The sequence below is a fragment of the Diceros bicornis genome, chromosome 3, assembly GCF_020826845.1.
Source record: "Diceros bicornis minor isolate mBicDic1 chromosome 3, mDicBic1.mat.cur, whole genome shotgun sequence".
NCBI classification, from domain to species: Eukaryota; Metazoa; Chordata; class Mammalia; order Perissodactyla; family Rhinocerotidae; genus Diceros; species Diceros bicornis.
This window is the reverse complement of record NC_080742.1, coordinates 97,694,596-97,721,769: the sequence shown is the minus strand read 5'-3', so window position 1 is coordinate 97,721,769 and position 27,174 is coordinate 97,694,596. Positions and strand designations below refer to the sequence as shown.

The following is a 27,174-nucleotide window of genomic DNA, read 5'->3' as shown; positions in this document are numbered from 1 at the left end:
AAAGTAATATATGTACATGCTTAAAAATCAAATGGCTATAAAAGCCTTATATGACTGACTGACCCCTGTCTTGTCTTACTCTGCCTCTATATCTGAGTCTTCTTCCCTACAGCCAGCCACTTTTGATCCTTTTAGGTCCTGCTTCTTGTAGTTAACTCTATAGCTCTAAATAATGTGCTAGTGCTACTGCTTTATCTATGTTAGATTTTGTTGACTTTCTGCTGTGAATAAATAAATGCTGAGTTAGCTCTTAAAATAATGCCCCCTGCCTTCTCCCAGCATCCTCCCAATACATTTGTTTTACTACATTTAGTTAATAGGTAGTAGTGGTTATGACTCAGTAAATGTTCACTGGAGGTCTGAATAGTGTACTACGACTTGTTTTTGTTTTTCATGGAGTTTTTAATAGCAAGAAGGAAACAGTGATTCATGATTCTCCATTAGGTTTTGTTGTTATTTGTTTTTACCTATTGTAGAAGCACGATCGTGTCAGATTATTTTGGCAAGTACCTGGTTTCTGGGAAGCATCCTACCCCTTCCTGCACTCTCCTTTCCCTCTTCTAGTCTGTGTCAGTAGCTTCTAGGTCTGTTGCTCAGCTCTCATTCTTAAACTTGTCTGGGCTGATGTCCTTTGTTGGGTTCATTGTTTTCTGGATCCCATGTTTTCCTTTTTCTTGGTATACACCCTCATTTTGTTCGTCATATCTCCAGGTAACTTCATTAGAAAGGGGTATTTGGGAGCTGAATTTTGAGTCCTTCTATGTCTAAAAGGTGTTCTACTTTCACATTTAACTGCTTGCTTAGCTAGGCTAAGAATGGTACCTTGACAAATATTTTCCTGTAGAACTGGAAACTGTTACTCTACTTGAGCATCCAGAGTTGAAAATTTGAAGCCATTTTGATAGTTGTTCCTTGACTTAACTCTTTTATTTTCCTCTCAGATAGCTTTTAGACTTTCTTATTCCTCATGGTCTGAATTTTTGTTCTGTATCATGATTGCTTACTGTTTCATTCTAACACAGACACTTTGTGGTCCTTTCTATCTGTAGTCCCTAGTCTTTTGAGATCTTTAAGTTGGTTCCAAATTCTTAATATTACATTTTGTGTCTGCTTTGAGGAATTTAATCAGAAGTATAGCGATTCTTAAACTTTCCTACTAACTTAGACTCTTGAGGCAGAGGAGAATAAACAGGGAGTAAATGTGAACTTCAAAAGTTCTAGTTTCGTAGCCTAAAATCCTCCAAGACCATAAAATATCCTTGGGAACTCCTATTTTACTTTAATTTTTTTGCATTTTTATATTGATTTTAATAAACGAGTCCCTATGCAGTGTGCACAAGTTTCAGAAGCATGATTCATAAAATGTCGTAGGTGGAAACTATGTCAGTACATTTTCAAATCCTATGTTAACAATAATGGGGCAGTTTACTTGATTTCTTTAAAATCCAGTCACTACGTCTGTAAAGTGCACATAAAACTTATAGCACAAGGTAGTTATGTGGACTTAAAAAAGGCATTAAAATATGTACCACTTTCCATTATTCTGTCCAATAAGTGGACTCCTAAAAGTATATGGATGTGCCCACTCCAGTATTAGGCCACTGTTGGTGCTCAGTAAGTGTTGGTTGCTTGCCTCTCTTCTGCTACTAGGTACAAAAACGCCATATTCATTTATATGGTATATTTGATCATGCAAAATGAGGTGTAGGTTAATGTATAAATCACATGGATTGGTTGTTTCTTTTACAGATCACTAAAGTGGTTCTTAGCAAAGGTTGGAGGTGTCTTGAGTGCACTGTGTGTGAGGCCTGTGGGAAGGCGACTGACCCAGGAAGACTCCTGCTGTGTGATGATTGTGACATAAGTTATCACACCTACTGCCTAGACCCTCCATTGCAGACAGTTCCCAAAGGAGGCTGGAAGTGCAAATGGTACTCTAGGATTTACGTTTCCCTTGTTAGTCTTTCAAGTTCAGAACTTCCCCACATTATTTTAGTTTTTAAAAATTAGCCACATCTGCTTAATTGCATAATACATGTTTACTATGATGGATATCACTAATCAGAAAAATTTTCAAGTATGCGTTAAATAATTTTCCCCTGTTCTGTTCATGTGTAGCTTCTTGAATTACAGTAACTAAATAACTAAGTAAATAAAATTGAGACTTGTGGGGGGTATTGGATTTCAGGTGTGTTTGGTGCAGACACTGTGGAGCAACATCTGCAGGTCTAAGATGTGAATGGCAAAACAATTACACACAGTGTGCTCCCTGTGCAAGCTTATCTTCCTGCCCGGTCTGCTATCGAAACTATAGAGAAGAAGATCTTATTCTGCAATGTAGACAATGTGATAGGTATTGTGCTGTTTTTTTCATCTTTTGCAAACTTTTCTCTCTTAAATGTAGCAAAAGGAAATTGGAAAATGGCTTTCTTCCATCTTAAATTTAAGAAACAAGACTTTTTGCTTTCCAGATTTTTAGTCAGCTAGAAATTTACGGAAATTTTCTGTTTTGAATTCTCAATTCCAGACTAAAGATTTTTAACTTGGGGCTTTTTGAGGTTTTATGAATCCCTTGAAATTAGATGCAGAATTATTGCCTGTGTATATGTGTTTTTCTATGGAAAATTTCTGAATCTTTTAATTAGATTCTACAAAGGATCTCACACATTCTGTGTTCCTTCAACCACTTTTTCTTCAAGCTCTAGATACTGAATATCCAGGTATCAGATGCCAGCTCCTGCTCTCCCCAAGTAGTATATGTGCAGCTTCAAAATCAAGACTGTTTTCTTTCATTTCAGTGGTATATTATTGTGCTCTTGTCACAGTTCAGCACAGTACACATGTAATATTAGTAGGGTAGTGGTATTTCATCAGTAGTACCGGATTCTCAGGACTCTGCCTACCAGTTCTTTGTTCTAAGGCAGGATAACTCCTTTTATTTCCCACTTACCATTCGCCATCCCTCACATGAGCTGTGTCTGCTCCACAGTAGACGCATTACATGGAGCACGTCCCTCCCACACCGTTTGCACTCTTCTGAATTCCTTTCTGCTTGCCTTGACTGGCTTCCTTGCTGTCTCTGAAATATTCAGTATGTGATCGTAACATGATTATCCCATCTTCCTCATGTAATGTGCTTTTGCTTCCTTCCTAGTACTTGTTCTCATTCCTTTTCCTTTCCTTCTCAGCTGTAAAACCTTGTGTGGGTGAACAGGACTGGCTAGGAGAAAGGGTGAAAGGGCCCAGATAGGAGGAGCATGCGAGGATTAGGGCTCTGATTTGGGAGACTGTCAGCTCTGTTGTAGTCTGTAAAAGGAAACCATACTCAGGATATTTCTTTCTTTTTTTTTTTTTTAAATGTACAAATATGGTCTTTTTAGATGGATGCATGCAGTTTGTCAAAACTTAAATACTGAAGAGGAAGTGGAAAATGTAGCAGACATTGGTTTTGATTGTAGCATGTGCAGACCCTATATGCCTACGTCAAATGGTAAGAAAACAATTTAAACAGAGTCTGTCTTCTACACTCACGGGGCCTTGCTGACCGTAACCAGTGAGTGGGCTTAACTCTAATGTTTTTTTCTTTTAGTGAAACTATTATTTGGACAAATATTTTCTGAAAAATAAGTTATTTTTTGTTAGAAATTAACTCTTATTATCCCAACTTAATATACTAAAGCAATTTACCTACATAAAGAAAGTAAATTAAGCATATATTTTATATATAATGTAATTTTGCTTTCAAGACTCATAATCTTAGTTATTAGCAATATGTAGAAATCCAGTTCTTTATCTTGACCAGTTTTTCCTCCCTTATGTGTATTTCCTTCACCACTTCTCCTTGTTGTTTCAACTCTAGTGTTTAAGCATTTATTTCAGTAAAATGGGTACATAAATAGAAATTTTAATCGTATGTAAGTTTTTAAATACACTTTACCTTTTCTCAAAAAATTACATGAATTTCTTTTTTCATTTTAGTGCCTTCCTCAGACTGCTGTGAATCTTCACTTGTAGCACAGATTGTCACAAAAGTGAAAGAGCTAGGTAAAATTGAAAATGCTTTATTTGACTGTTCTTTAGAAAAAGCATGTAAATGCTTAATTTTTTATATAACTGACTTGCCACATGTTACATGAAACCTGCCTTAATCATATAGGTGTTCAGTCTAAATTCCCTAATGTTGGTAATCATTTCTATAATTGATATATAAAATGTTCACCTTATGCAGTTTTAGTGAGACAGTATTCCTATGAATCTCAGCAAATTGGCAATGAAAATAACCGCTCTTAAAATAACCATTAACTCCCTACTTGCTTTGGTTTCATTGATATATTACTGTGCTTAATTATCAGTTAGCAGGAAAGAAGGCCTAGTTAGCAAACATTCCTTTAGAATTAATTCAGTCTCTTCCTATTTTTTCTGTAACACATAAGCCTGGAATGGTGATTAATAATGATAGTCTTATTTATTTATTTTGTTGAGGAAGTTTGGCCCTGAGCTAACATCTGTGCCTGTCTTCCTCTGTTTTGTATGTGGGCTGCCGCCACAGCATGGCTTGATAAGCAATGTGTAGGTCCACACCTGGGATCTGAATCCTTGAACCCAAGGCTACCGAAGTGGAGCATGTGAACTTAACCACTATGCCACTGGGCCAGCCCCAGTGATACTCTTATTAATCATATTAATTAGATTAACTATCATTCTTTTGCCTGCTTCTATTTGTTATCCTCTGATACAGAAACGTTCGGATAGTACAGAAATTGTTCTAATGAACAGCAATTTTGTACATTTAAAAATTTGCAGGATTTCTATTTACTTACTACCTCTCCCTGGAAGTGATTATGTTGATATTTGATTTCCAGATGGGCCTCTGGAGTATTCTTCTTTATCATATAAGTTGATCCTCACCTTTTATTCTGAAAGGATACTCCAGGAAAAGGCTCGTAGTCGAGTAATTGAAGCATTGCTTTTAGCTTCGGTGCTTTCTTTCTAAATCTTCGTATCACTAGGTGAAAATATAAATGCCAGGAAGACCATTTTTTCAAAACTTGCCACCTTTCTGCCAAGGAAGTTTGGCCAGTTATTCTTAGTTTTGACTGAGTACTGTTAAGTTAATTATTTGTGCATTTCAGAGATAATTGCTTTATAGAAGTTACATTCCCATAACGTGGGTATTTTGGAACAATAATCAACTTATCAATCAAATTTAAAGTGAGAGTTGTAATTTGTATCCTTGGGATATTGTAATTTTAGATCCACCCAAGACCTACACCCAGGATGGTGTGTGTTTGACCGAATCAGGGATGACTCAGTTACAGAGCCTCACAGTTACAGTTCCAAGAAGAAAACGGTCAAAACCAAAGTTGAAATTGAAGATTATAAATCAGAATAGTGTGGCTGTCCTTCAGACCCCTCCAGACATCCAATCAGAGCATTCAAGGGATGGTGAAATGGATGATAGTCGAGGTAATACTAATTTATTTTCCATAGAAAATGTTTGCAAGAATTAAAGCATTTCAAATAGCTTTTAAATAATGTGTGATTTATCTGAGGTAAATTCTATTGACGTAGAGATAACCCTTGATGTGACACTTGTCCTTTCTAAGCGAGTGGTCTTCTTGGACCTTATCTTTTCAGGTTGTCTTCCTGTCATATATCCTTTTAGAACAGGCTTGTGTTACAGAAATCTCCAGGAGCCCCATATCTTTGAGGATCACAGATGGGAAAATTCAGAGGGCTTAACTCTAGTTTGCTAGATAGCATAATAAATCTTCTCAGATGCTGTAAGCTTGGATGCCATGGTTAAGTTAAAATAGAACTCAGATCATGCATTTTAGAAATGGAAAAACAATCATTAATCTTTAAGTATAAATTTATATTCACAAATGTTCATCATAAACCATTTGTAGACGTTTTCTTGATCAGAATAAATATCAAGGGTTTTGTAGCTGAATTCTTGAGATGACAAAATAGTTTTAGTAGTATTCAATTTAATATGTTATATTTTTGCTTATCTCTGAAGAAGATCACCATAGGCTTTTTTATTTTTAAGGTAGTTATTTCTTTTCAGCTGATTCAGAAATAAGGTAATAATTATTTTTGTTCCATCACATCTTGTCATTCAGCAGTATTTATTGAATGCCTAGTGTGTGCCAGACGATGGAAGTCATTTCAGTGAACAAAGCAGATAAAATTCTCTGCTCATGGAACTTATATTTTAATGTTAGAAGAATAGACTATTAAAATAGAATATTATAGTAAAATATAATAAAAATAATAACATGAAAGTAATAAAATATAATTAAAACATAGTAGGTTAATTATAATGTCTTGGGCAAGTGCTATGGAAAAAATAGAGCTAGAGTAAGAGGAGTTGGGAGTGCATACTGCTGTGAGGGATCAGATGAACTGAGAGTAGCATCTGAGCAGACTTTCAATTTAGAGTTCAGTGAGAGAGCCACTTGATATCTGAGGGAAGAGCATCTCAGACAGTGAGAAATCCAGAGGCCCTAGGTGGGAGTGTGCCTTGCATGTTTGAGGAATGTTGTGAAGACAACATGTCCAGCAGAGTGAGCAAGGGGATAATGGAAGGAGATGAGATGAGAGATGTAAGGAGAGGAGGGGTGACTTGATAGATCAGGCAGGACCATAATGTGATGCTTAAGGAATTTGCATTTACTGTGACTGGAATGGGAAGTCATTGGAGGTTTCTGAAGAGACGAATATAAATAATCTTATTTATATTTTAAAAGGAACACTCTGCTGTGATGTGAATAGACTGTTAGGCCCAAGAGTTGTGGCAGGTAGATCAGTTAGGAGGCTATTGCAGTAGTCCAAGTGAGAGATAATCATGGCTTAGAATGGATCCGTCTTTTGTGTATTCCTGAAATTTTATCAATTTATCTCACGTTTCTTTTGTAGTAGTGTGGTTTTGGGTTTGTGTGGTTGGAAGAAAAGCTTTCTGATGCTCATGCATAACTGATGTTTAAATACTGTTGAACAGAAAATCTGATTTTGAAGTTTTGTGTGGGGCTTGTGAAGAAGTAGTCTGTATATCTAGGAGGAATTGATCAGATTACCATCAGCCAGAGTACAGTGAAGAATTCTAGTTTCTGAAGAGATTAGAAAATGTCTGAAAAATGGTTCCGTAGTCACTTAAATCTGGGAAATGCTGCGTTTCACAAAATTGGAAAAGTTTCTTGATAGTACACATTAATTCCCCTAGTATGAGATTATAGAACCTTTTAATACAAAATAAAACAACAAAAAGACCTGAAGTTTTCCTTGTGACTGTTCTTTAGAACAGCAGTATGAGAAATGGTAGATATTTTTTCAGCTGTGCTGTTTCCCAATTGAGGCTGTCAGAAGGTAAATCCCCATAGAAGTAATATTATATATTATATTATACACATAATACATACACAGTGTTAGATTCCACAGGAGTCTACAAAGTCCAAATGAACTTGTGAGACTCCTGAAATATTGCAACAATACCCATGTTTTTTTTGTTGATTTTTAACTCTTCTGATAAATATTTCTTTAGGAAAATAAGCCATAAACAATCACCTTAGCATATCAGAAACAGATTCTTTGTGCAATAAAATCAGACTTCTTCTAATTCACCTACTGGGATCTGGATATATCCTGTTAGTACAAAAAATCCCAACCTGAAGAAAACAAAAACACTCTGTGTGTCTCCCGAGTGGGAGCACAGTCCTTTCCCTCTCTGTTGCCGCCCCAGCACAGGAGGTGTGGCGTAGGAGAACACTTAGTCTCTGGCAGGCAGAGGGGCTGGGCAGATAGAGTGGAGCCAGAACGGTATTACTTACGATAGGGATGGGGGGGAGGTAAGCCACGTGGAAGCAGCCAGGTGGATAGGTTATTACCTCCTGTAATGTTAGTGCTAATTCCCTCAACTTTTTAAATTTGATTTTTGGACAAGTAATACATTCACATCATTTAAAATTGGAAAGGAATAAGGGGAAACAGTGAAAAGTGTTCCCCTCTCCCCTGTCCTCATGCCGGTTCACTTCTTGAGAGGCATCCATTCTTGTATATCTTTCCAGAGGTGTTTTATTCAGATACAAGCAAATGGGTATATTTTTTCATTGCTTTTGTCTTACTGTTCTTTTCTTTGCCTTTATACTGTTTTTCACTTTTCACGGCCTCATTTTTCGTATTCCTTTCGTATTCCCCTATTGATAGACCTTCGGTTTTTTTTCAGTCTTTTACTATCTACAGTGAATAACCTGGTATTTATAATGGTGGCCCTGCAAGATGCATTCCTTGCTAAATCAAGAGGTGCGTGCATTTGTAACTATTTTTGGTAGGTAGGGGAGGTTTTTCAGTAGGTAATGTTTGTGCATGATATAAAAAATGCAAAGGGTTCAAAGTGTAAACAGTGAAGTTAGTATCACTCCCAGCCATCTAGTTCCCCTTCCCAGCAAGAGTCACTCTTTTCTTATGACCTTCCAGAGGTTATCTATAGACCAGTATGTATTTATGGGAGAATTTCTCACATTTGGGAAATAAGGAGTGTTTTCCTTCATTGCAGTCTGTGGGAATCAGAATGCCATTGTTAAGATATTGGTTAAAAGAGACCTTAGGTTTCAGTGACACTAGTCATGTTTGAGCCACTTTACAAACCACTTTATACTATTTATCTCCACATGTAGGCTCACTGGTATCACTACCAGTCTCATCAATAAATGTGGCTCCATTGGCTTTCACTGCCCCTGTGTGCTGTGTTTGGAGGGAAAGGGGGTCTTGTGTACCAGATCTAGTGCTGTCTTAGGCCACAAATCATTCAAGGTGATTAATTTTGGAATTCCTTCTTCACCATCATTCTGAAGATCATCATCTCTTCTCTCTTGTGTTGGCATGTGTTTCCTATGATTTCATGTATTTCTCTTTCTTATTTCTCCCTCATTGTGGTGGAACATATCTTCTGTTGTTTCCTGAGAGAGCGCGTATGGAAGGTAAATTTTAGGGCTTGTATACTTCTGAAAATGTTTTTATTTTATCCTCCTACCTGATTGATCTTTTCCGGGTTGGAATTAAATTTTCCTTCAGCATTTTGAAGTCGTTGATCCATTATCTTTTAGTTTGTAGTATACAGAGAACTTGATTCTTTGTATGTGACATATGTTTTGTCTGGAAGCTGTTAGGATTTTAGGAAATTTTTTGTCCTTAGTGTTCTGAAATTTTATGGAGATATGTCTATTTTAATCTATTTTGGATATTTTTTCTTTATTTTGTCAGGCGCTGTGTGGTCCCTTTCAGTCTGCCCTCTCATTTCCTTCAGTGCCAGCAAATGTTCTTTAAATCCATCATTGATGATTCTTCCCCTCAGTTTCCCCTCTTCTTTTTCTAGACTCCTGCTGTTCAGATATGAAACCTACTCAGTTGGTTCTCCCTGTCTTTTCTCTCCTTTCTAGCTCATGTCTTTTTGCTTTACTCTAAAGTAAATTTCCTTATTTTGTCTTCCTACCCCTCTACTGCTTTTCAGTTTTGTTTTGCTTTTCAAATATTATATATTAATTTCCAAGAACTTTCTTTCCTCCCTTTGAATTTTCCTTTTTGTAGCATACTTGAGCATGTTCTTGCCTCAAGAGTGTTTTATCTTACCTCTCGGAGGATTTTAATTTTTTGAGTTTTCTCTTCCTACATAGTCTGTTAACTCCAAGTTGCTTTTTGGGGTTTCAGATCTCTATGTTTCATATTATAGACTTTTCATCAGATAATACTTGATTGTCCATGCATGATTAAAAGTGAGGAACTAACAGTGATGATTGGATAAATAAATTGATAATTGTATTTTTTTTTAATAATTTTATTTATTTATTTTTCCCCCAAAGCCCCAGTAGATAGTTGTATGTCATAGCTGCACATCCTTCTAGTTGCTGTACGTGGGACGCGGCCTCAGCATGGCCGGAGAAGCGGTGCATCGGTGCGTGCCCGGGATCTGGACCCGGGCTGCCAGTAGCGGAGCGCGCACACTTAACCACTAAGCCATGGGGCCGGCCCCGATAATCGTTTTTTCTTAAAATGAAGAATGAAGGACTAAAAACTTGATGGAAAGCTTCAAGTATGTGGGTGGTCTTTGTTGACTAAGGTTTTGTGATCTCTGTTCACTATTTGGGGGATCCTCTAGTGTCAGTATCTTTAGACATTTCCCCTGGACTGGTCAGGTTTCCCAGAAGAATCTTTTCAAGTCTCCTGCTTCAAGAGTAGAGACTTAGCTGCTGGCTTTCTGGAAGCTCAGGGTGGAAAGGCCCTAGGGGAGTGAGAGGGTCAGCATTTAGGCTGCCTGTGGTCACGTGATCCTGTTTTCAGTCCATTTCCCCAGTGTTCAGTTCAAGGTTGTCGAGGAGTCTTGAGTCCTCCGAGTTAGAGCAGCAGCCCCCAGTGTGTGAGGTTGTCCAGGAGTCCTGAGTCCTCCGAGTTAGAGCAGCAGCCCCCATGTGTGAGGTCGTCCAGGAGTCCTGAGTCCTCTGAGTTAGAGCAGCAGCCCCCCGTGTGGGAAGTCGGGACGAAGACCCTAGGGAGTGTGACTTCTGTGGTTAATAGAAATGAAGGTCTCTCTTTGTTTTAGCTTCCTCAACCTATTTCCAAAGGGACCTAGTTCTGCCAGTTCCTCGGCCTTTTGAGGATTGTGTTATAAACTGGATTTTTTTTTCTTGGTCCTTCCGCTCTCAACTGAGAATTTTCATTTGCCAAGTCAGCTATTCATCTTTCTACTTCTCCTTCCAAAATTGTGGCTTTCCTCATTTCCTGTTTTCTCTGTCTTTGTTGGTTTATCTTTTAAAACTAGATTGCTTCACTGTGTTTTTAATAGGATTTTGGGAGAGTGAAATTAGATACATGAATTTAGTCTACCATCTTAACCCAAAATTCCCTCTCATTTATTTTTCACTGAGTTTGTTTTAAGATAAACAATGGTATTTGATTATCTTTGGTGCTTGCTAAGTTTCAGTAAATATTTGTTTTTGTGGCTTAGTCTTAGCTATAGAGAGTAGTTATCAGATTGTTATGGAATTGGTCTCAAACATTGACCTAATATCATCAAAAACAAATAGACTGTGGTATTACAGAAATATGTTGTATATAATACTTAGAATAGTGAAGAAAAGACTTAACAAATAAATGTATTTGATAACTTTTTTTTCCTATAGCACAGTGTAAAGCATGTACAACTTAGAAAGGTTTGATTACCATAGTGTTAAAATTGCGTTTTTCTCTAAGAACTGAGCTTTTGTATACATTGGTTAATTTCATTGTTTACTTCATTCAGTGAAATATTTATTGAATACCTGTTAGGTAGCATGCTAAGGATGCACCTGTTAATCAGAGTCTTAATACCTGTTTTCAAGGAAAATATAGTCTATCAAGGAAACAGACGTTAAACGAACCAATTAAAATGAAGCATAATACTAATGTACAGGAGCAAATAACTGTGGAATGTAACCTTGTCTAAATATCAGGAATTCTCTGAGAAAGTGATGGTTAGAATAAATCCTGAAAGATGAGTAGATGGCAGGCAGAGGTTGGGGAGGTAGTGGAAGAAAGAACTTGATGTGTTCAAGGCACTGAATATGGCTCGTGGTGGTTGGAGTGAGATGAAGCCAGAGAGTTTACAAGAGCTTGTTATAATTGGGCTTAAAATTTGAACTTCATTTTGAGGCCACTGGGAAGACATTAAAGGATTTTAAGCAGAAAATTGATACATATTATAGAAAGATCATTTAGGCTGCAATTTAAAGAACTGATTTGAGAGGAGGGCAGGCTTGGCAGCAGGGAAGCTAGATAGGAGGAGGGTATTGCAGTAAGTCAAGATTGGAACAAGATGGTAGTAGACAGGGCCGGCCCCATGGCTTAGCGGTTAAGTGCACGCACTCCGCTACTGGTGGCCCGGGTTCGGATCCCGGTCGCGCACCGACGCACCGCTTCTCCGGCCATGCTGAGGCCACGTCCCACATACAGCAACTAGAAGGATGTGCAGCTATGATGTACAACTATCTACTGGGGCTTTGGGGAAAAAAAAGAAAAAAAAAAAAGATGGTAGTAGACAGAAATAAAATGGTTTTGAGAGATAGTGAAGAGTCGTGATTGTGGGAGAAAAGAGATTAGGAATTGTCAAGGCTGTCCCCCAGGATTCTGGCTTTTCCAGGTTAATTTCCATGCCTTTTAATGATGATAGGTAACACCTGGAAAGGGAGAAGGTTTATCTTTTTTTGTGTGTGAGGAAGATCGGCCCTGAGCTAACATCTGCCAATCCTCCTCTTTTTGCTGAGGAAGACTAGCCCTGGGCTAACATCCATACCCATCTTCCTCCACTTTATATGGGATGCCGTCACAGCATGGCTTGCCAAGTGGTGCATCGGTGTGCGCCCGGGATCCAAACCGGCGAACCCCGGGCCCCCGCAGCGGAGCGCGTGCGCTTAACTGCCTGTGCCATGGGGCCGGCCCCAAGGTTTATCTTAAATTAGTTCAATTTTAGGTATAGAGTTTTCAGTAACTAGATAATATCCAATTACAGCTATGGTGGGCGCTCAGAAGAGAGTTCTAGGCTAGAGAGACAGCTTTAGGAGCCTGGATCTGATGACATAATGGATTATGTCATCTATCTAATCTATAATGGATTATCTCTCCCTCCCTCTCTCTCTCCCTCCCTCCCTCCCTCCCTCCCTCCCTCTCTCTCCCCCTCCCTCTCCCTCCCTCTCCTTCTCTCTCTCCTCTCTCTCCCTCTCTCTCTCTCTCTCTTTTCCCCTTTCCTCTCTCATGTTCCCCTTTCCTGATTCTTATCTTCCATTCACTGAAAACAATCCATTAAGTAGCGTGAGATCTATAACCATTCTGGGGCCTTTTCCGTCTCTTTCTATACTTTCCCTACCAACTGGGATGCATGATTAGAATGGCTCAGCAGCCACTTGGCTTTGTATTTCCTATTACATAGGAATTATGTATTTGATAAGTTTTTCTGGTTTTATCTGTACATTTACTTTTTTCCAGAAGGAGAACTTATGGATTGTGATGGAAAATCAGAATCTAGTCCTGAACGGGAAGCTGTGGATGATGAAACTAAAGTAGTAGAAGGAGCAGAGGGTGTCAAAAAGAGAAAAAGGAAACCATACAGACCAGGTATAGTGCCTGAGCCAACGTTTTAATATAATCAAAACTCAGTTAATTTAAGAAAAATATAATGTCAAGGACTTCAATTATAAATAAATACTCAGAATGGAATATAGCTTCTTAACAATTCTCTAAAACTTATATGAATAAATTAAAGAACTGAACTATCTGAATATGCTTTTTAGGTGACAGATTCCTTGGGTTCAATATTTGAATATTTCCCAGGAAATCATTATTTAATACCTTTTCCAACATGTTGTCCATTTTATTAAATGCTTTACTAGATTGGCTTTTATTTGTACTTGGACTTTCAAAGCCATTTATATGTTTTCCCATGATGTGTACTTCTGTAATTCTTTTAATTTTCAGCGTTCACTTTCTAATATTTTTATGTTTTTTAAAACTTATTTCACTGTTTACATGGGAGTGCCATTGAGTGTACAACATGAAAGTGACATGACAGGATTCTTGTGTCTCCTAAAATTTGTAGTCCAGTTAATACTATGGCTGATTCAACGCTCTTTTATTTTCTCTCTGCCTCAGGGGTGGAGAGAAAAAGTGTCTTGCTTGTCAAATTTTATTTGCCTTATTGAAAAAGAATTGTTGAATTGGTAATAAATTTGTTTATTTCCAAACTCGTATATTTTGCATGAAAATGAGGTTATTGGTTTAAATTAGCCCATATTGAATTTGGGAAATGCCTCACTATTTAAGCAATCTCACCCTACTTACTTTGGAAATATAGGGTAAATTAGTTTTTTACGAGGTTACCCAGTTTTTTTTTTGGATAGGTATTGGTGGATTTATGGTACGGCAAAGAAGTCGAACTGGGCAAGGAAAAACCAAAAGATCTGTGATCAGAAAAGATTCCTCAGGCTCTGTTTCTGAGCAGTTACCCAGCAGAGATGATGGTATGTACTGACTATTGGATTTAACCCGTTTATCTTGTTTCCCCTTTGAAAAGAACTATCCTGAGTAATGCTACAGTCACAACCTTTTTGCTTCTTATTGGTCAAAGGATTTGAGTGCCTATAGAGTTCATACCTGTAATATGGAAATTAAGTTTGATAAGGAAATAATTTAAATCCAATAGATTATATTCCTTTGATTTTTTTTTTTAACAAGTTACTTTTTTTCCTGTGTTAAATATATTTTAAACAGTTTAGGGACTGAATCACTTAGGTTTTTTCTGGTTCTTTCTGGTCACAAAAGGCCTTTGTTTGCCTGCCTTAGCTACTTTGCATAAAATTGGAAACTTTGAGACTATTTAGTTGAAAGTGACAGGGTTCTCCAACAATTTTTGACAAAATTGTATTTTGATTGTAGAAAGATGTAGAAATACATATTTCAATTAATATTCTGTACTCCTCAGAGCTTCAAAGAAAGTAAAATCATTGTATAAGCCATTGCTTACGAATTGGTTCTAATGAAGACTTTGTGGTCAGTATAGTCAAGATCTGTATGCTTTATGTATTTTAAATGCTGTATATAGGATGTGAAGAAAAATGAGATGTTTTCAGCTCTAAATACAGTTCCTCTTTTACTGTGGGATGGAATTTTGATCTGTGAATTAATAAAAATTAGAAGTTGTGGCACATTTTTAAAAAGAAGCACCATAATGGTTTTAAAGAAGTTTCTAATGTGACTTAATGTGGCTCTAATAAGCCTTAATTAAGAAATGTGATATGTTTAATGAAACTATTTTTTGTATTCCTTTTCTGTCTATTCTGTCCTCTAAATAATTTTAGTTCTGTCTTCTAGTTCAGTATTTTGTTCCTTCATCTATATCATCCAAAGTCATCTGTTGAGTTTTTAATTTATTATACATTTTTTCCTTTTGTAAACTGCCTTTTTGATATTTTAACACATTGTAGTTTCTTTTGACAGCTTACTCCTAGTTTCAATCATCTTTAATTTTTCATGTATCTAAATTGATTTAGAATATAGACTATCTAAACCCTTTGCACTTCTGATTTTACTCTGTCTCCTGGCCCTGTCTCCTATTGTATGAGATAGATACATATATATTTAAAAAAATTTTTTTTATTGTGAGCTCATATTCTTTAGAATGTTCTGAGGACTGAATTGAAGGTGTGTTCTTCCAGAGAATATTTGCATTTGTTACTGCCAGGAATATGAGGTGCTACTACCCCAGGACTTCTTTAAGCTGAATTCTTAGCTTGAAGTTTTTTGGTCCACCTATGTTATATAAATTCAGATTTCTTACTCATTAGGGCCGTATTGAGTTTATGAACTCTCAGTGACGATTTTCACGTTTTGCATTTCTGCCCTGCAGTTTTCTTTGCTGTTGGTGGTGGAAAGGGGGAGGGATAGGCGAGTGATGTATGGATGTATGGAGGGGAGTGGCAGGTGTCTTTCTTGTTAAACCAGCCCTCAGCGTGGAGTCCTTCAGGGTTCCACCTTTATACACAGTGGCGCTGGTTAACCTCTCCCTCTAGGGGAGAGGCCTAAGCTTTGTCTTCTATTCCCCATCGCTCATAAAGCTCTGAAAACTGGACTTCAAGGGCACTGGATTTTAGCAAAATTTCAGAGAGCTTTATTTATTTCTTTGCTTATTTCTGTTTTGCCTTAGTTTTTGGTCTTTGAGCGTTCTTTATTTTCTGACTAGATTACTGGTCCATTAAAAAGATTGTTAAAAAATGTTTATCTGCTATTAGTTGTTCTCAGAAGAGTGAGTCCACCTGTGTAGTCTGGTAACAGAAGTGCCCACCTTGATTTTCAGAAGGGATGTGCCATTTGCTCTCAGAAGTATTAGAGAGTATCATTTGATTGCTCACTTACCTGCTTTAGGTAGTGTACTTGTTTCTTTGCTAATTTCATAGTCCAGAATTTTGTTTTATTTCCGTTTCTCTGATTGATTTTAAGGTTGAGCATTCATCTCATATTTATGAGCATATTCTAGGATAGTCATATTATTATCACCATATGTATGTACTACAAATACCTAATCTGCAATAAATCCCCAAACTTGGAATTCCTGGATTGAAGGACACACTTTTTTTTTTTTTTTTTGGTGGGGAAGATCAGCTCTGAGCTAACATCCATGCCAATCCTCCTCTTTTTGCTGAGGAAGACTGGCCCTGGGCTAACATCTGTGCCCATCTTCCTCTACTTTATGTGGGACACCGCCATAGCATGGCCTGACAAGCGATGCGTTGGTGCGCGCCCGGGATCCGAACCCAGGCCGCCAGCAGCGGAACGCGCACACTTAACCCCTACGCCACGGGCCGGCCCCTAAGGACACACATTTTTAAAAAGACTTGTTGAGTAGTCTTAATAAACTCTACGAAAAAGTTGTACCTGCTAAATTCTAAATTCCCTTTAATGTAGCGTGTAAGTAGCTATTTACCCATAAGTAAGAGTGTTGGGTATTTTCATTTTTTTAATCTATAACAAAATGTTAAAAACAAGTTTCTGCTTTGTGAGTAGGAAATACTCATTAGGAGTCAATAAGAAACATATGCTGATAGTAAATATATATGAAATGAAATTTTTATGATACTTAAAAATTTATAAATAAACTTAGAGATCTTTTTGTGAAAAAGCTTGTTTGTCAACTCATGCTGTACACCTTAAACATATACAGTGTTGTATGTCAATTATATCTCAAAACTGGAAGAAAAAAGAAAAAGCTTATGTATATGGAACTGTCTATGTTGGTAAGCAATAAAATTACTTTGGGTGGATTTGTCTGAAAATTTTAAATACCATGTATTTATAAATGTGACTATTGTTTCAGGCTGGAATGAGCAGTTACCAGATACTCTAGTTGATGAATCTGTTTCTGTTACTGAAAACACTGAAAAAATAAAGAAGAGATACCGAAAAAGGAAAAACAAGCTTGAAGAAACTTTCCCTGCCTATTTACAAGTAACGTTTTGCTTTACATCATATCATGTAGTTTGTTAATGAAAGAAGTGTAACATATTGAGTTTTGAAAAATAGGTTTGTTGTTTTTTTAAATTTTTTGTTTTGTTTTTAATTAGTCATCATAAATGGCATTTTTACCTTCCAGGGCCCCCATAAAAATTAACATTTACCCTTTTTGTGCTTTGATACAGTTCACAAAGCTGTTTTTTATTCTAGTTTTTCACTTCTAAATAATCTGTAAGACATACAAGGACACTTTGGGCTGGGAAAAGCTCGTTCTTACAAACCAGTACTCCTGAAACCCAAGTCCTGTGGGCGGGTCCCTTTGCCAGCACAAGTTACAGTAATTCTGTTCACTGAATAAAAACGAGCTTTTAGCAGCCAAAGTTATAGCTTTAATAATCATTTACCGCTTTTAGAGGCCTAGTGAACCAAAGATATAAGCAGAATTTTTTGTTTTCTAAAATATACATTAGACAGATATCCCTCAATATGAAGAAATTATGTTTGATAGATGTAGACTATGTGAAAATAGAAATCCTTCTAGTTCATCTTGTAGACATTGTCACAGAAGAGTTCAAGGCCATGTGATACATTGGAGAGAGCCCTGTATTAGAATAGGACTGAGATTACACATCTGGCTCTGCCACTAGCTGATTCTAGGTTCTTGAGCATGGTATTCATCCTTCCTGGACTTCTATATCTTTATATGTAAAAACTGAATTGGACTAGGACTATCATTGAGTCTTCATCCTAATTTCAGTTTCTGTGAGTGTTTTTCTCATCTATCCCTCCCACAGAACTGTGTCCTACATGAATACCTCTTCGTTGCTTGAATTGTACTTATTTTTGTACCTAAATTTTCCAGTTAGCTGTTACAAGTTTAATTGGTTTTAAAATACATTTCCTTTTAATTAACATACAGCTTCCTCAGTTTTCTTTTTTAGTAATTAGAACTATAAAAATCAAATGCTAATTTCAGTAAAAAGTCTTCTGTATTTAATAAGACTTTTAAATATAGTAACTTAAGAATATAGTAATATTTATGAGTGTAAATTTTTTTAGACAGCTAACATCTTAAGGACAGTGTCCCTTTTAGAGAGTTCTGCCTTTGAAGTCAGAGTCCTGGGTTTAAATACTGCTCTGCTAGCACTTAGCTATGTGATCTTGTGCTGTTTAACATCTTTATGTTAAACACCCAGTTCTCTTACCTGTAAAATTGTGATAATACCTACTCCACAGAAATGTTGAGAGATGAAACAAGCATTATGTACGTGAAGTGTTTAACTCTGCCTTACATGTTATCTATCTTTAAGAAATGTTTTATTTTCCCCTTACTCCCTTCCCATTCATTCTGGTTTTGTAGCTTTTTTAAATATATAACAGTAATTGTATTGATCGGAAAATAGACCCATTTATTGTTTGGATTATTACCTTTAATTGCATCCTTTTTGTTGTTTCCTGTTCCCTTCACCTTCCTTCTTAATAGTCCTTTTCCTGGGATTATTGAGTGGGTGAGGTGCCCTTCCTCCTCCTCCTTGCATCGATCCTTCTGTAAAATGTAATCTATATTTAGGAAGCTTTCTTTAGCAGTTTATAAGAGTATGAAAACTGACCATTTCATACTTTGGCACGAGAGCCTTTGAAAGTAGTGGATCTGATTTCCTGATTACTGCTATGATCTTAATCTGTTGGGCTAGATTGTTTCCTCTGGTGTACAGGTGTAATTCCTCTGGTATACATTAGTAATACCTAACTTTTCTTTTTGGGTGTGAAGGAAGCCTTGGTAGTGGTACCCCTTGGACATCTTGTGATAGCAGTTGTATTTTTCCCCCCATTGACTGGGGGAAATACATAGTGATGAAAACCCACTAGGAATTCAATAACAATTTTTTCCAGTTATTCTTTATTCATCACAGCAGTCTCAAGATAACCTATAAATAATTGTATAATCTACCCAGTCAAAATATTTTATGCAGTCTACTAAGAGCTAGTGGTGCTTTGTGACCTTAGGAATCCCTGGAGTAGATCCAAAGTCTCCAGTTGGTCCTTGGAATCACTGACAAGATTATCAAGCTAGAAACCATGTGGAGCCACTCCTTTATGTTAACTATAGGAAATGAAAAGCCACCAAATTATAGTTTTTGATAAATGCCACTCAAGTCCTCATGAGTCATTTAATGAAAAAATTTTTGCTAATGCTAATTTTGAGTAAAAAGTCTTTGTAAAGTAAAAATGCCTTTGGCGTTAAATAAATGATCTCTCAACTTCTAAGATCTTTTTGCTATTCAACATTTTTCTTAATGATGAAAGGATTTCTGGCATAAAAACCAGCTTTGTGGGTTTTCAAATTTCTTTTTCATAGTGAATCAACTTGTTCATTTGAAAACTGTGAAAATTTCAAAGCAAATATATCATCACCTCTACCAGACTTCACATACCTCCTCCATATCCCTTTTCAGAAGTTAGCATTGTTAACAGTTTGGTGTTTATCCTTTCAGAGCATTTTTTATAATTTATTTTTGCATAGTCATAATAGTCTTGGTTTGTATTTTATTTGTTGACATATCAATCAACTTGCTTGCTTTTTTTTTTTTTTGTGAGGAAGACCAGCCCTGAGCTAACATCCAATGCCAATCTTCCTCTTTTTGCTAAGAAAGATTGGCCCTGGGCTAACATCCGTGCCCATCTTCCTCCACTTTATATGGGACGCCGCCACAGCATGGCTTGACGTATGGTGTGTTGGTGCGCGCCCAACATCTGAACCTGCGAACCCCGGGCCGCCGCAGCGGAGCATAGACACTTAACCGCTTGCACCACTGGGCAGGCCCCGAACTTGCTTTCTTTTAATACTGTATTTCAGAGCTTTTCTTTGACAGCATAGCTCTATATCTTTTTTAAAAATTGCTGTATTGTATTTCATAGTATGGGTATCTATCATTTATTTAGTCATATGCCTTTTGACAGACATCGAGGCTATTTTTACTTGTTGGTATTATAAAAAATGTGGCAGTGAGCCTTTTTTGTGTATGTATCTTTGGCAAGAGTGTGTTAAATGTTGATAGTTATTGCAAAATTGTCCTCTACAAAGGATCCCTTTTCCAGGGAGACCACATTATAGAAAATACACTAAAGCAGAGTTGTTGGGTTGAAGTAAGTGAAGGGGGTCCCAAGAGCTTCCTTTTGTCCCCTTTATTGATCCTAGAGAAGGTTTGGAGAAATCCTCACATTGTAAGGAACCCAGCTTGAAACATTGGTCTCTAGAGTAGAGAAACTATATTGAAATGGAGAAATGTTAATATGAGTAAATGAATAAAATGCCAAAAGCCTTTAACAGCAATAAATTTTGTACACACAATATAGTTAAAATGACTATAAAAACCCTCTTTCAGATTTATAGTGTGTTAAGTCTTGAATGTGGTTATGTGAATTGATATGAGATTACTAAATCTACCTGAGGTATGTACATATTAAGGCTGTGGATCAAATCCTTGTGCTATCGTCTGCAAGTAATCTATAAATATTAGTAATACTCATGAAGCTTCAGTTTTTCTTTTAATATGAATTAAGGTGCCAATAATATTGTAAATTTATCATTTTTAAATTTAATTGTAGCCTAATCCCCTGAAATTATTAAATTATTATACTGCAGTTGCTAGAAACACATTTGACAGAATTGTATGGTTTTTATTTGCATAGTTTTATTTATCTCTAGTAAAACTACAAAAAAAGTCTTTTATAATAAGGGGAATCAAATAATTGACAGGCTATTTTTGTGTTATGTATTTCTATATTCCTTTTCTATATTGTTAAATACCAAGCTTTTCTGTTATTTCTGCCTTCTTGTTAGAAACAATGGCAAAATTATCTGTTGTCATTTTAGAATTTTATAACTAAGTCAGTCTTTTTCTTTTGTGCTTATCTTTATCTCTTCAGGAAGCTTTCTTTGGAAAAGATCTTCTAGATACAAGCAGACAAAACAGGCTAAGTTTAGATAATCTATCAGAAGATACAGCTCAGCTTTCATATAAAACAAACATGAACACAAATTTCTTGGATCCCTCCTTAGATCCGTTACTTAGTTCATCCTCAACTCCAGCAAAACCTGGAACTCACGGTATGTAGAATAATTCACAAATGCTTTATCGTATGACTTTCATCTTCGTTTTAATTAAACCTTTGAAATGCTTTAGTTTGGCCTCATATACGTTTTTAAAATCAACTTTATTGAAGCCTAACTTGCATTCAGTAAATGCAACTATTTTAAGTCCACAGGTCTATAAGATTTGGCAAATAAATTTATCTGTGTAACTACCGCCAAAATCAAGAGTTGCGAAGGAAAATGTTCAGTTTACAATTTGCTGAGGGTAATGTAAGGGAGTGTAGTTTGGCCATAGTAATCTTCAACTTAAGTAAGATAGATTTTTGTTAGTTGCATAGCCCAAAGAAATTCAAAGGAGGAAAAAAAGATTGCTGTAGTTGAGAACTGGCTGACAGTGTTAATAAAGTGAAATATATTGCCTTAGATTAGGGTTTCTCACTACTGACCATGGGGGCCAGATAAATCTTTGTTGGAGGAGGGAGGCCATCTAGTGCGCTGTTTAGCAGCATCTTTTGTCCTCATGACGTCATGATGATCAAAAATGTCTCCAGATATTGCCAAATGTCCCCTGCAAAACTGCCCCTGATTGAGAACCACTGCCCTAGATGCAGTGAATATGGGGGCTACTTACAGTCAGAGAAAGGTAAGAGAGCTTAACATGTTTATGAAGTAATATTAACATCAGCAAGATTCCAGGAGTTGAACTCGTTCAATATGTAAGAGTTGTGATCAGAGTTTTCCCCCCGCTTCCAGATTTTTGTCTTACTGTCAGTTATAAATTATTGTTCTTCTGACAAGCTTCCTTTTTGCCATCAGTTACATTTGTTGCTCACTTGATTTTGTACACTCAATTTAGAAAAATCTTAAGACAACCTTCCACTGAAAGTTGACTTGATAGATTAAATAGTTACAGCCTCATTAACTTGGCATTATCCTGGATTGAAATACAGGCATTTGTTTTTGATTTTAACTTCTTGAAATAATTAGAAGCAATCTTATCCCCTTCTTGTACGTGTACGTGTCCAGTCTTCCTGTTGGCAGTGAGGAAATTAAAGCAGTGTACTGAAGGCCATGCTTTTTGTTTGTTTAATCTTAGCAGATCATTTTACTTTTACTTTAATTCTGCTGTTTCAAGTATTTACCTGCTCTTACCATGTCAATATGTTACTAAAATAAGGTATAGTGAAAGACCTGAGGGTCTTTCAAAGGATATCTTACTGTGAAGGATATCTTATTATAAAACTTTTGACTAGCTGTTTAAAGCCTTAAACAGAAGTTATTTGCACTTGAGTTTTTATAAGAAAGAGAAGTTGGACGGAAAACATACTGTGACAGGGAAGACATTGATTACATTATTTTTCTTCCTGTTTCCTTTTTTTGAAGTTGTTTTTTCCATAAAACTGCTGAAGAGAGAATGGTTTAATGATAAAGCCAAGGGCTGGCCCCCTGGCTTGGCGGTTGGGTGAGCGCGCTCCGCTGCTGGCGGCCCGGGTTCGGATCCCGGGTGTGCACCAATGCACCGCTTCTCCGGCAATGCTGAAGCCGTGTCCCACATGCAGCAACTAGAAGGATGTACAGCTATGGTGTACAACTATCTACTGGGGGGCTTTGGTGGGGGGGGGAATGATAAAGCCAAGATGTGGAAGACTAGAATAACACCTGTTTCAAAACCTAGATTAAATGTAATGTTCTTTGCAGTTGAACCTCTCTTTTGCCTTTATAGTGGGAAATTTACAAGTAATGGCTTTTGTTTTTTTACGTTTCATTCAGTATAGTCCATTGCATCAATTTTAGTGATTTGTTGATAAGATATAAAATCTCTTTCTTCAGGTAGAGGTGAACTTTTTAAACATGGTCTTTTAAAAAAATGTTATTTATAATTCATGTAGTAGAATTCCATTCATTTAAAACACACACACACTAGATGACTGCTGAGAATTATTCAGAATTTTTTTCTTTCAAGTGTACTGTTGTCTAGAGAATACATTATTGAAATAATTTTATTTCTCAAAAATCTTATGAATATTTGGGCATATAAAATTTACCTTTCAATTTGAAATATTATAATATTCTTAAGTATGTATGAATTCTATTTGAGAAGTATACATTTAATGGGACAAGACTATTTGTGTTTCACAGAGGTTTTTGATCTAAGATCTGAATTATAAATTTTATGTCCCCCTCCCTTTTTTTTTTAAGTAAAAATACAGTTTAAATGGATTAAAAAATTCAGATGTTCCTTAACTTAAATGACTAATATAATTATTAAAGCTAGCCTAAATATTTTTCTGCTTGATTAGGCCACAAACCCTTAGAGTCCTCCTTGACTTTTCATTATCTCACATTCCACCTCTAAATACATTCCCAAATTTGTCTCTCCCTTCAAAATATATCCCAAAGCCAACCATTTCTTATCTCAGTGCTCCCTACCACTCTAGTGCAAGCTGTCATCAGCTCTCACTTGGACTGCAGCGGTAGCCTGCGGACTGATCTCCAGGCTTCCAGTCTTGCCAACACTCCCTACTCCCATTGACACCCCCAGTCTGGTCTACACATGGCAGCCCATGTGTTTCCTTTAAAATATCAATCATAGCCTCATAGCCATCAACCTTCCAACAACTTCCCGTTGTACTTTATACTTGAGAATAAAGCTCAGTCTTCACCGTGACTCCTAAGACCATACATACTCTTGCTTAGCTGCCTGTTTTATTTCTGACCATTCTTTCCCTTATTACTATAGCCACACTGGCCTTCGTGTTGGCAGAACCCTTCCTGCTCCAGTCTCTGCTTCTGCTTTTCCCTTTCCTGGAGTGTTCTCATCTTTGTGAATATTACTCCCTTAGTTCATTTAGATTATGCTCGTCATATCCTTTAGAAGGTCTTCCCTGACCACTTTATCAAATACATCATCCCCACATCTTAGTCCTTTTTCCTTATTTTCTATCTTTATAGCACTTATACTGATGTCATTTATTTACTGTCTAACTCCCTCTGAGAAAGGAAGCTTTGTGAGGGCATACACTTTGTTTCAGTCACTTCTGTATTCCCAGGGGCTGGAATAATGCCTGTTAACGTGATCCAGAGACATGGTTCTGTGGATACTCAAGTGTTTTTTGAATAAATAAGTGAATAAGTAATCAGCATTAAGAGCAAAGCTGGAAGTAGGCATCTAACTAGATGGTATCTGGTTTATACTTTACAACGAATTTCTAAATAAGGGATTTCTTTTATATTTTATTTATCTTCTGTGTTTTATTTTCTAGATGTAATTTTTAGAGATGCTGCTTTCTTAATGAATTTTTTTTGCTTTGTTTCTTAAAGCATTCTATTTCATTTTTATTACCTGTAGGTCTTAATTTTAAATTTTAATTGTTAATATACATTAATCACAGAACAAAAATAGTCCTAATTTTTAATGTTTTGTTACTCAAAACATTGGAGTGCCTTTTCTATGAAAAATCCCTTACTTCAGAAGTAATAATCGTAACTTTTTATGATTCTAACACTTACCTCAGCATCTGCTATCCTCTATATATTTAGTAAATGGTTGAATGAGTGAGAATGTTTTAGAATTTGATGTCTAGGAAAATACTGAGACTTAAAAAATATACTTACTGTATTTAGGTACTGCTGATGACCCTTTAGCTGATATCTCCGAAGTCTTAAACACAGATGATGACATTCTTGGAATAATTTCAGATGACCTTGCAAAATCAGTTGATAATTCAGGTATATACTGGTATACACAATATATACTATTTGCCCAGTGTCTATGTTTTATGATATGAGTGAGAGGTGTATGTGTGTGGAACAAGTTTAGTCTTTTCTCTGAAACTGAAAAAAAATATTTTTTTGGCGTTGTCAAAGAACTCATCATTTTATTTGATCTATCTCGGCTTTCCTGTTTTAGGAGGGGAAATAGCAAATGAGTTAATTTCTGTTGTCCTTCTAATGCATCAGATTTAAGGCTTGTTGCCTTACGGCCTTGCTGTATCTTGTCTCTTCTTCTGTGTGCCTTGCTCCCACTTCCCGCCCTGTGGTGATCATCCATTTTATTTGGTTTGGGTCTTGTAGGTCTTGATTTATGCACTTTCCAGGTTGAGAGCTCACCTTTTCCATTTGGTAAGAAACTGAGCCATGGATGATGGCTGGCTAGAAGTAGTCTTCTTTTTTATAGTGATTTCAGCTGAAACAGCCTGTAGGTGCATGCATATTTGTTCTAGTGCTAATTTGTCCCTAACCCGTACTTCGCTCTTCCGTTTGTGTGTGCAGCTAAAGCGTGGTACAGCTGTACTGTGCTTTGGATGACTTTCTCAGTAGTGCGTTTTTTTTAATGACTGGTTTTATTCTTGTTAATATGTAATTTATAATATTACCCAAATGTTATAGAGTTAGTTCCTAATATAAAATCAAATAAGAGCAGACTAAATTTTACTTTTTAATAGTAGTAATATTGAAAAAGCATGATAAAGAAAGTAGATGATAGAGTGCTTTTAAATGTGACTCTTGCTTAAAAACCAATTTTTATGAAATGAAGCATGTTATGTTATAATCTCTATCTTGTTTTCTGGCTACAGAATATTTTAAAAATATGATCTGTAGTAGAAATTAGTCACAAAAGGATAATGTTTGCTAAACATTGAGAATTTTAGAGCCTTTTATTAATTTATGTGAAACTTATCCCTCCTGTTTCACATACTGCATATGATAGTTGAACTACACATTTGAAACCAGTTTTCCAAGTTAAAGCAATTATTCATATATTGAATATTGTATATTGAATCTTCTCATAGATTCCTATCTTAATAATATGATGCTTATTTTTTGTGGAAATTACAACCAGATGTGGTCTTTTGTTCCTCAGGAAATGTATTATTAATCAGAATATAACTTTAAGTGGCACCTAAATTTACAAATACATTGTGCCTAATTTTTACTGATTGACTATCCAGATTGTTATAAGAATCCTGATTAATTCAGAATTACAGACTTGTGCTGTATTGCTCTATTTTAATGATATGGTTATATATTAATGCAGGTAAATAGTGTTGTGCATTTTGCATGAGTATTTCAGAATTCACTTTTTAATGTATTTACCTTGCTCCTCTAGCTGGAATAGATATTGGTCCCGTCGCTGATGATCCTTCCTCTTTGCCTCAGCCAAGTGTCAATCAGAGTTCACGGCCATTAAGTGAAGAGCAACTAGACGGAATCCTCAGTCCAGAACTAGACAAAATGGTCACAGATGGTAAAATATTTGCCCTACATCTAGGCTTTCTAAAAGACCTGAGTAAATATGATTTTAAAGATTTCTGCATGCTTATTTATAATTTAACTTCTGTTCTGTTCTGATAATTTCTGTGTCAAATGCTATTTTGTATCAGTAGATTGAAATGGAAGTAGTTAATATTTCTATTTCTTTATTTTATTCTAGGAGCAATTCTTGGAAAGTTATATAAAATTCCAGGTATTTGTGTTCTGACTTTTTGGTTTATGAAAATGGCATTCCCTATACTATGGCTCTAATAGACTTTTAATCTTGTTATCGTAATAATTTTATCTCAGAGCTTGGAGGAAAGGACGTTGAAGACTTGTTTACTGCTGTGCTCAGTCCTGCGACCACTCAGCCAACTCCATTACCACAGCCTCCCCCTCCTCCTGCACCACAGCTGTTGCCCATACACAATCAGGGTATGTCACCTCTAGAACAGTTTCATGAGTATGGTTCTGCAGTGTGTGGGTCTGTGTATGTGAGTGAGTGAGTGTTCACTAAAGCGAATTCAGCCCTGTGCCTTAGTAACAACGTATACAAACTGATAGGAGAAAATCCTCTTTTATGACAATGGAAAAATACTAATCTCTGAATTTATCTCAGTCAGACACCTACTTCCCTGAAATTCTCTGGAAATCGGTGATCCACTTTGTGACCAGAATTGTTTTCCTCACTGTATTGGCAGTGGGGAGAACGTAACAGTGCCTGCCCTTGCTCCCTTCCCAGTCAGTCCAGTCACTTGTACCCAGTCCCTCCTGCACACGTGTTTGGAGAACTC

The 27,174-nt window shown here is 36.5% G+C and overlaps 1 protein-coding gene across 14 annotated transcripts in view; it reads left to right on the top strand.

Moving 5' to 3' along the window:
* The window catches only part of KMT2C (lysine methyltransferase 2C), a 281,910-nt gene that overhangs the window by 192,370 nt on the left and 62,366 nt on the right, over nt 1–27,174 (top strand). For all 14 annotated transcript variants that reach the window (XM_058533734.1, XM_058533631.1, XM_058533656.1 and 11 more), the window contains 13 exons: nt 1,750–1,931; nt 2,189–2,353; nt 3,381–3,490; nt 3,979–4,044; nt 5,254–5,466; nt 13,012–13,140; nt 13,923–14,042; nt 16,892–17,022; nt 20,959–21,139; nt 24,749–24,853; nt 26,235–26,372; nt 26,559–26,591; nt 26,690–26,815. In XM_058533734.1, coding sequence (XP_058389717.1) covers nt 1,750–1,931; nt 2,189–2,353; nt 3,381–3,490; nt 3,979–4,044; nt 5,254–5,466; nt 13,012–13,140; nt 13,923–14,042; nt 16,892–17,022; nt 20,959–21,139; nt 24,749–24,853; nt 26,235–26,372; nt 26,559–26,591; nt 26,690–26,815 — 1,699 coding nt within the window. The remainder of the gene's footprint in view (nt 1–1,749; nt 1,932–2,188; nt 2,354–3,380; nt 3,491–3,978; nt 4,045–5,253; nt 5,467–13,011; nt 13,141–13,922; nt 14,043–16,891; nt 17,023–20,958; nt 21,140–24,748; nt 24,854–26,234; nt 26,373–26,558; nt 26,592–26,689; nt 26,816–27,174) is intronic.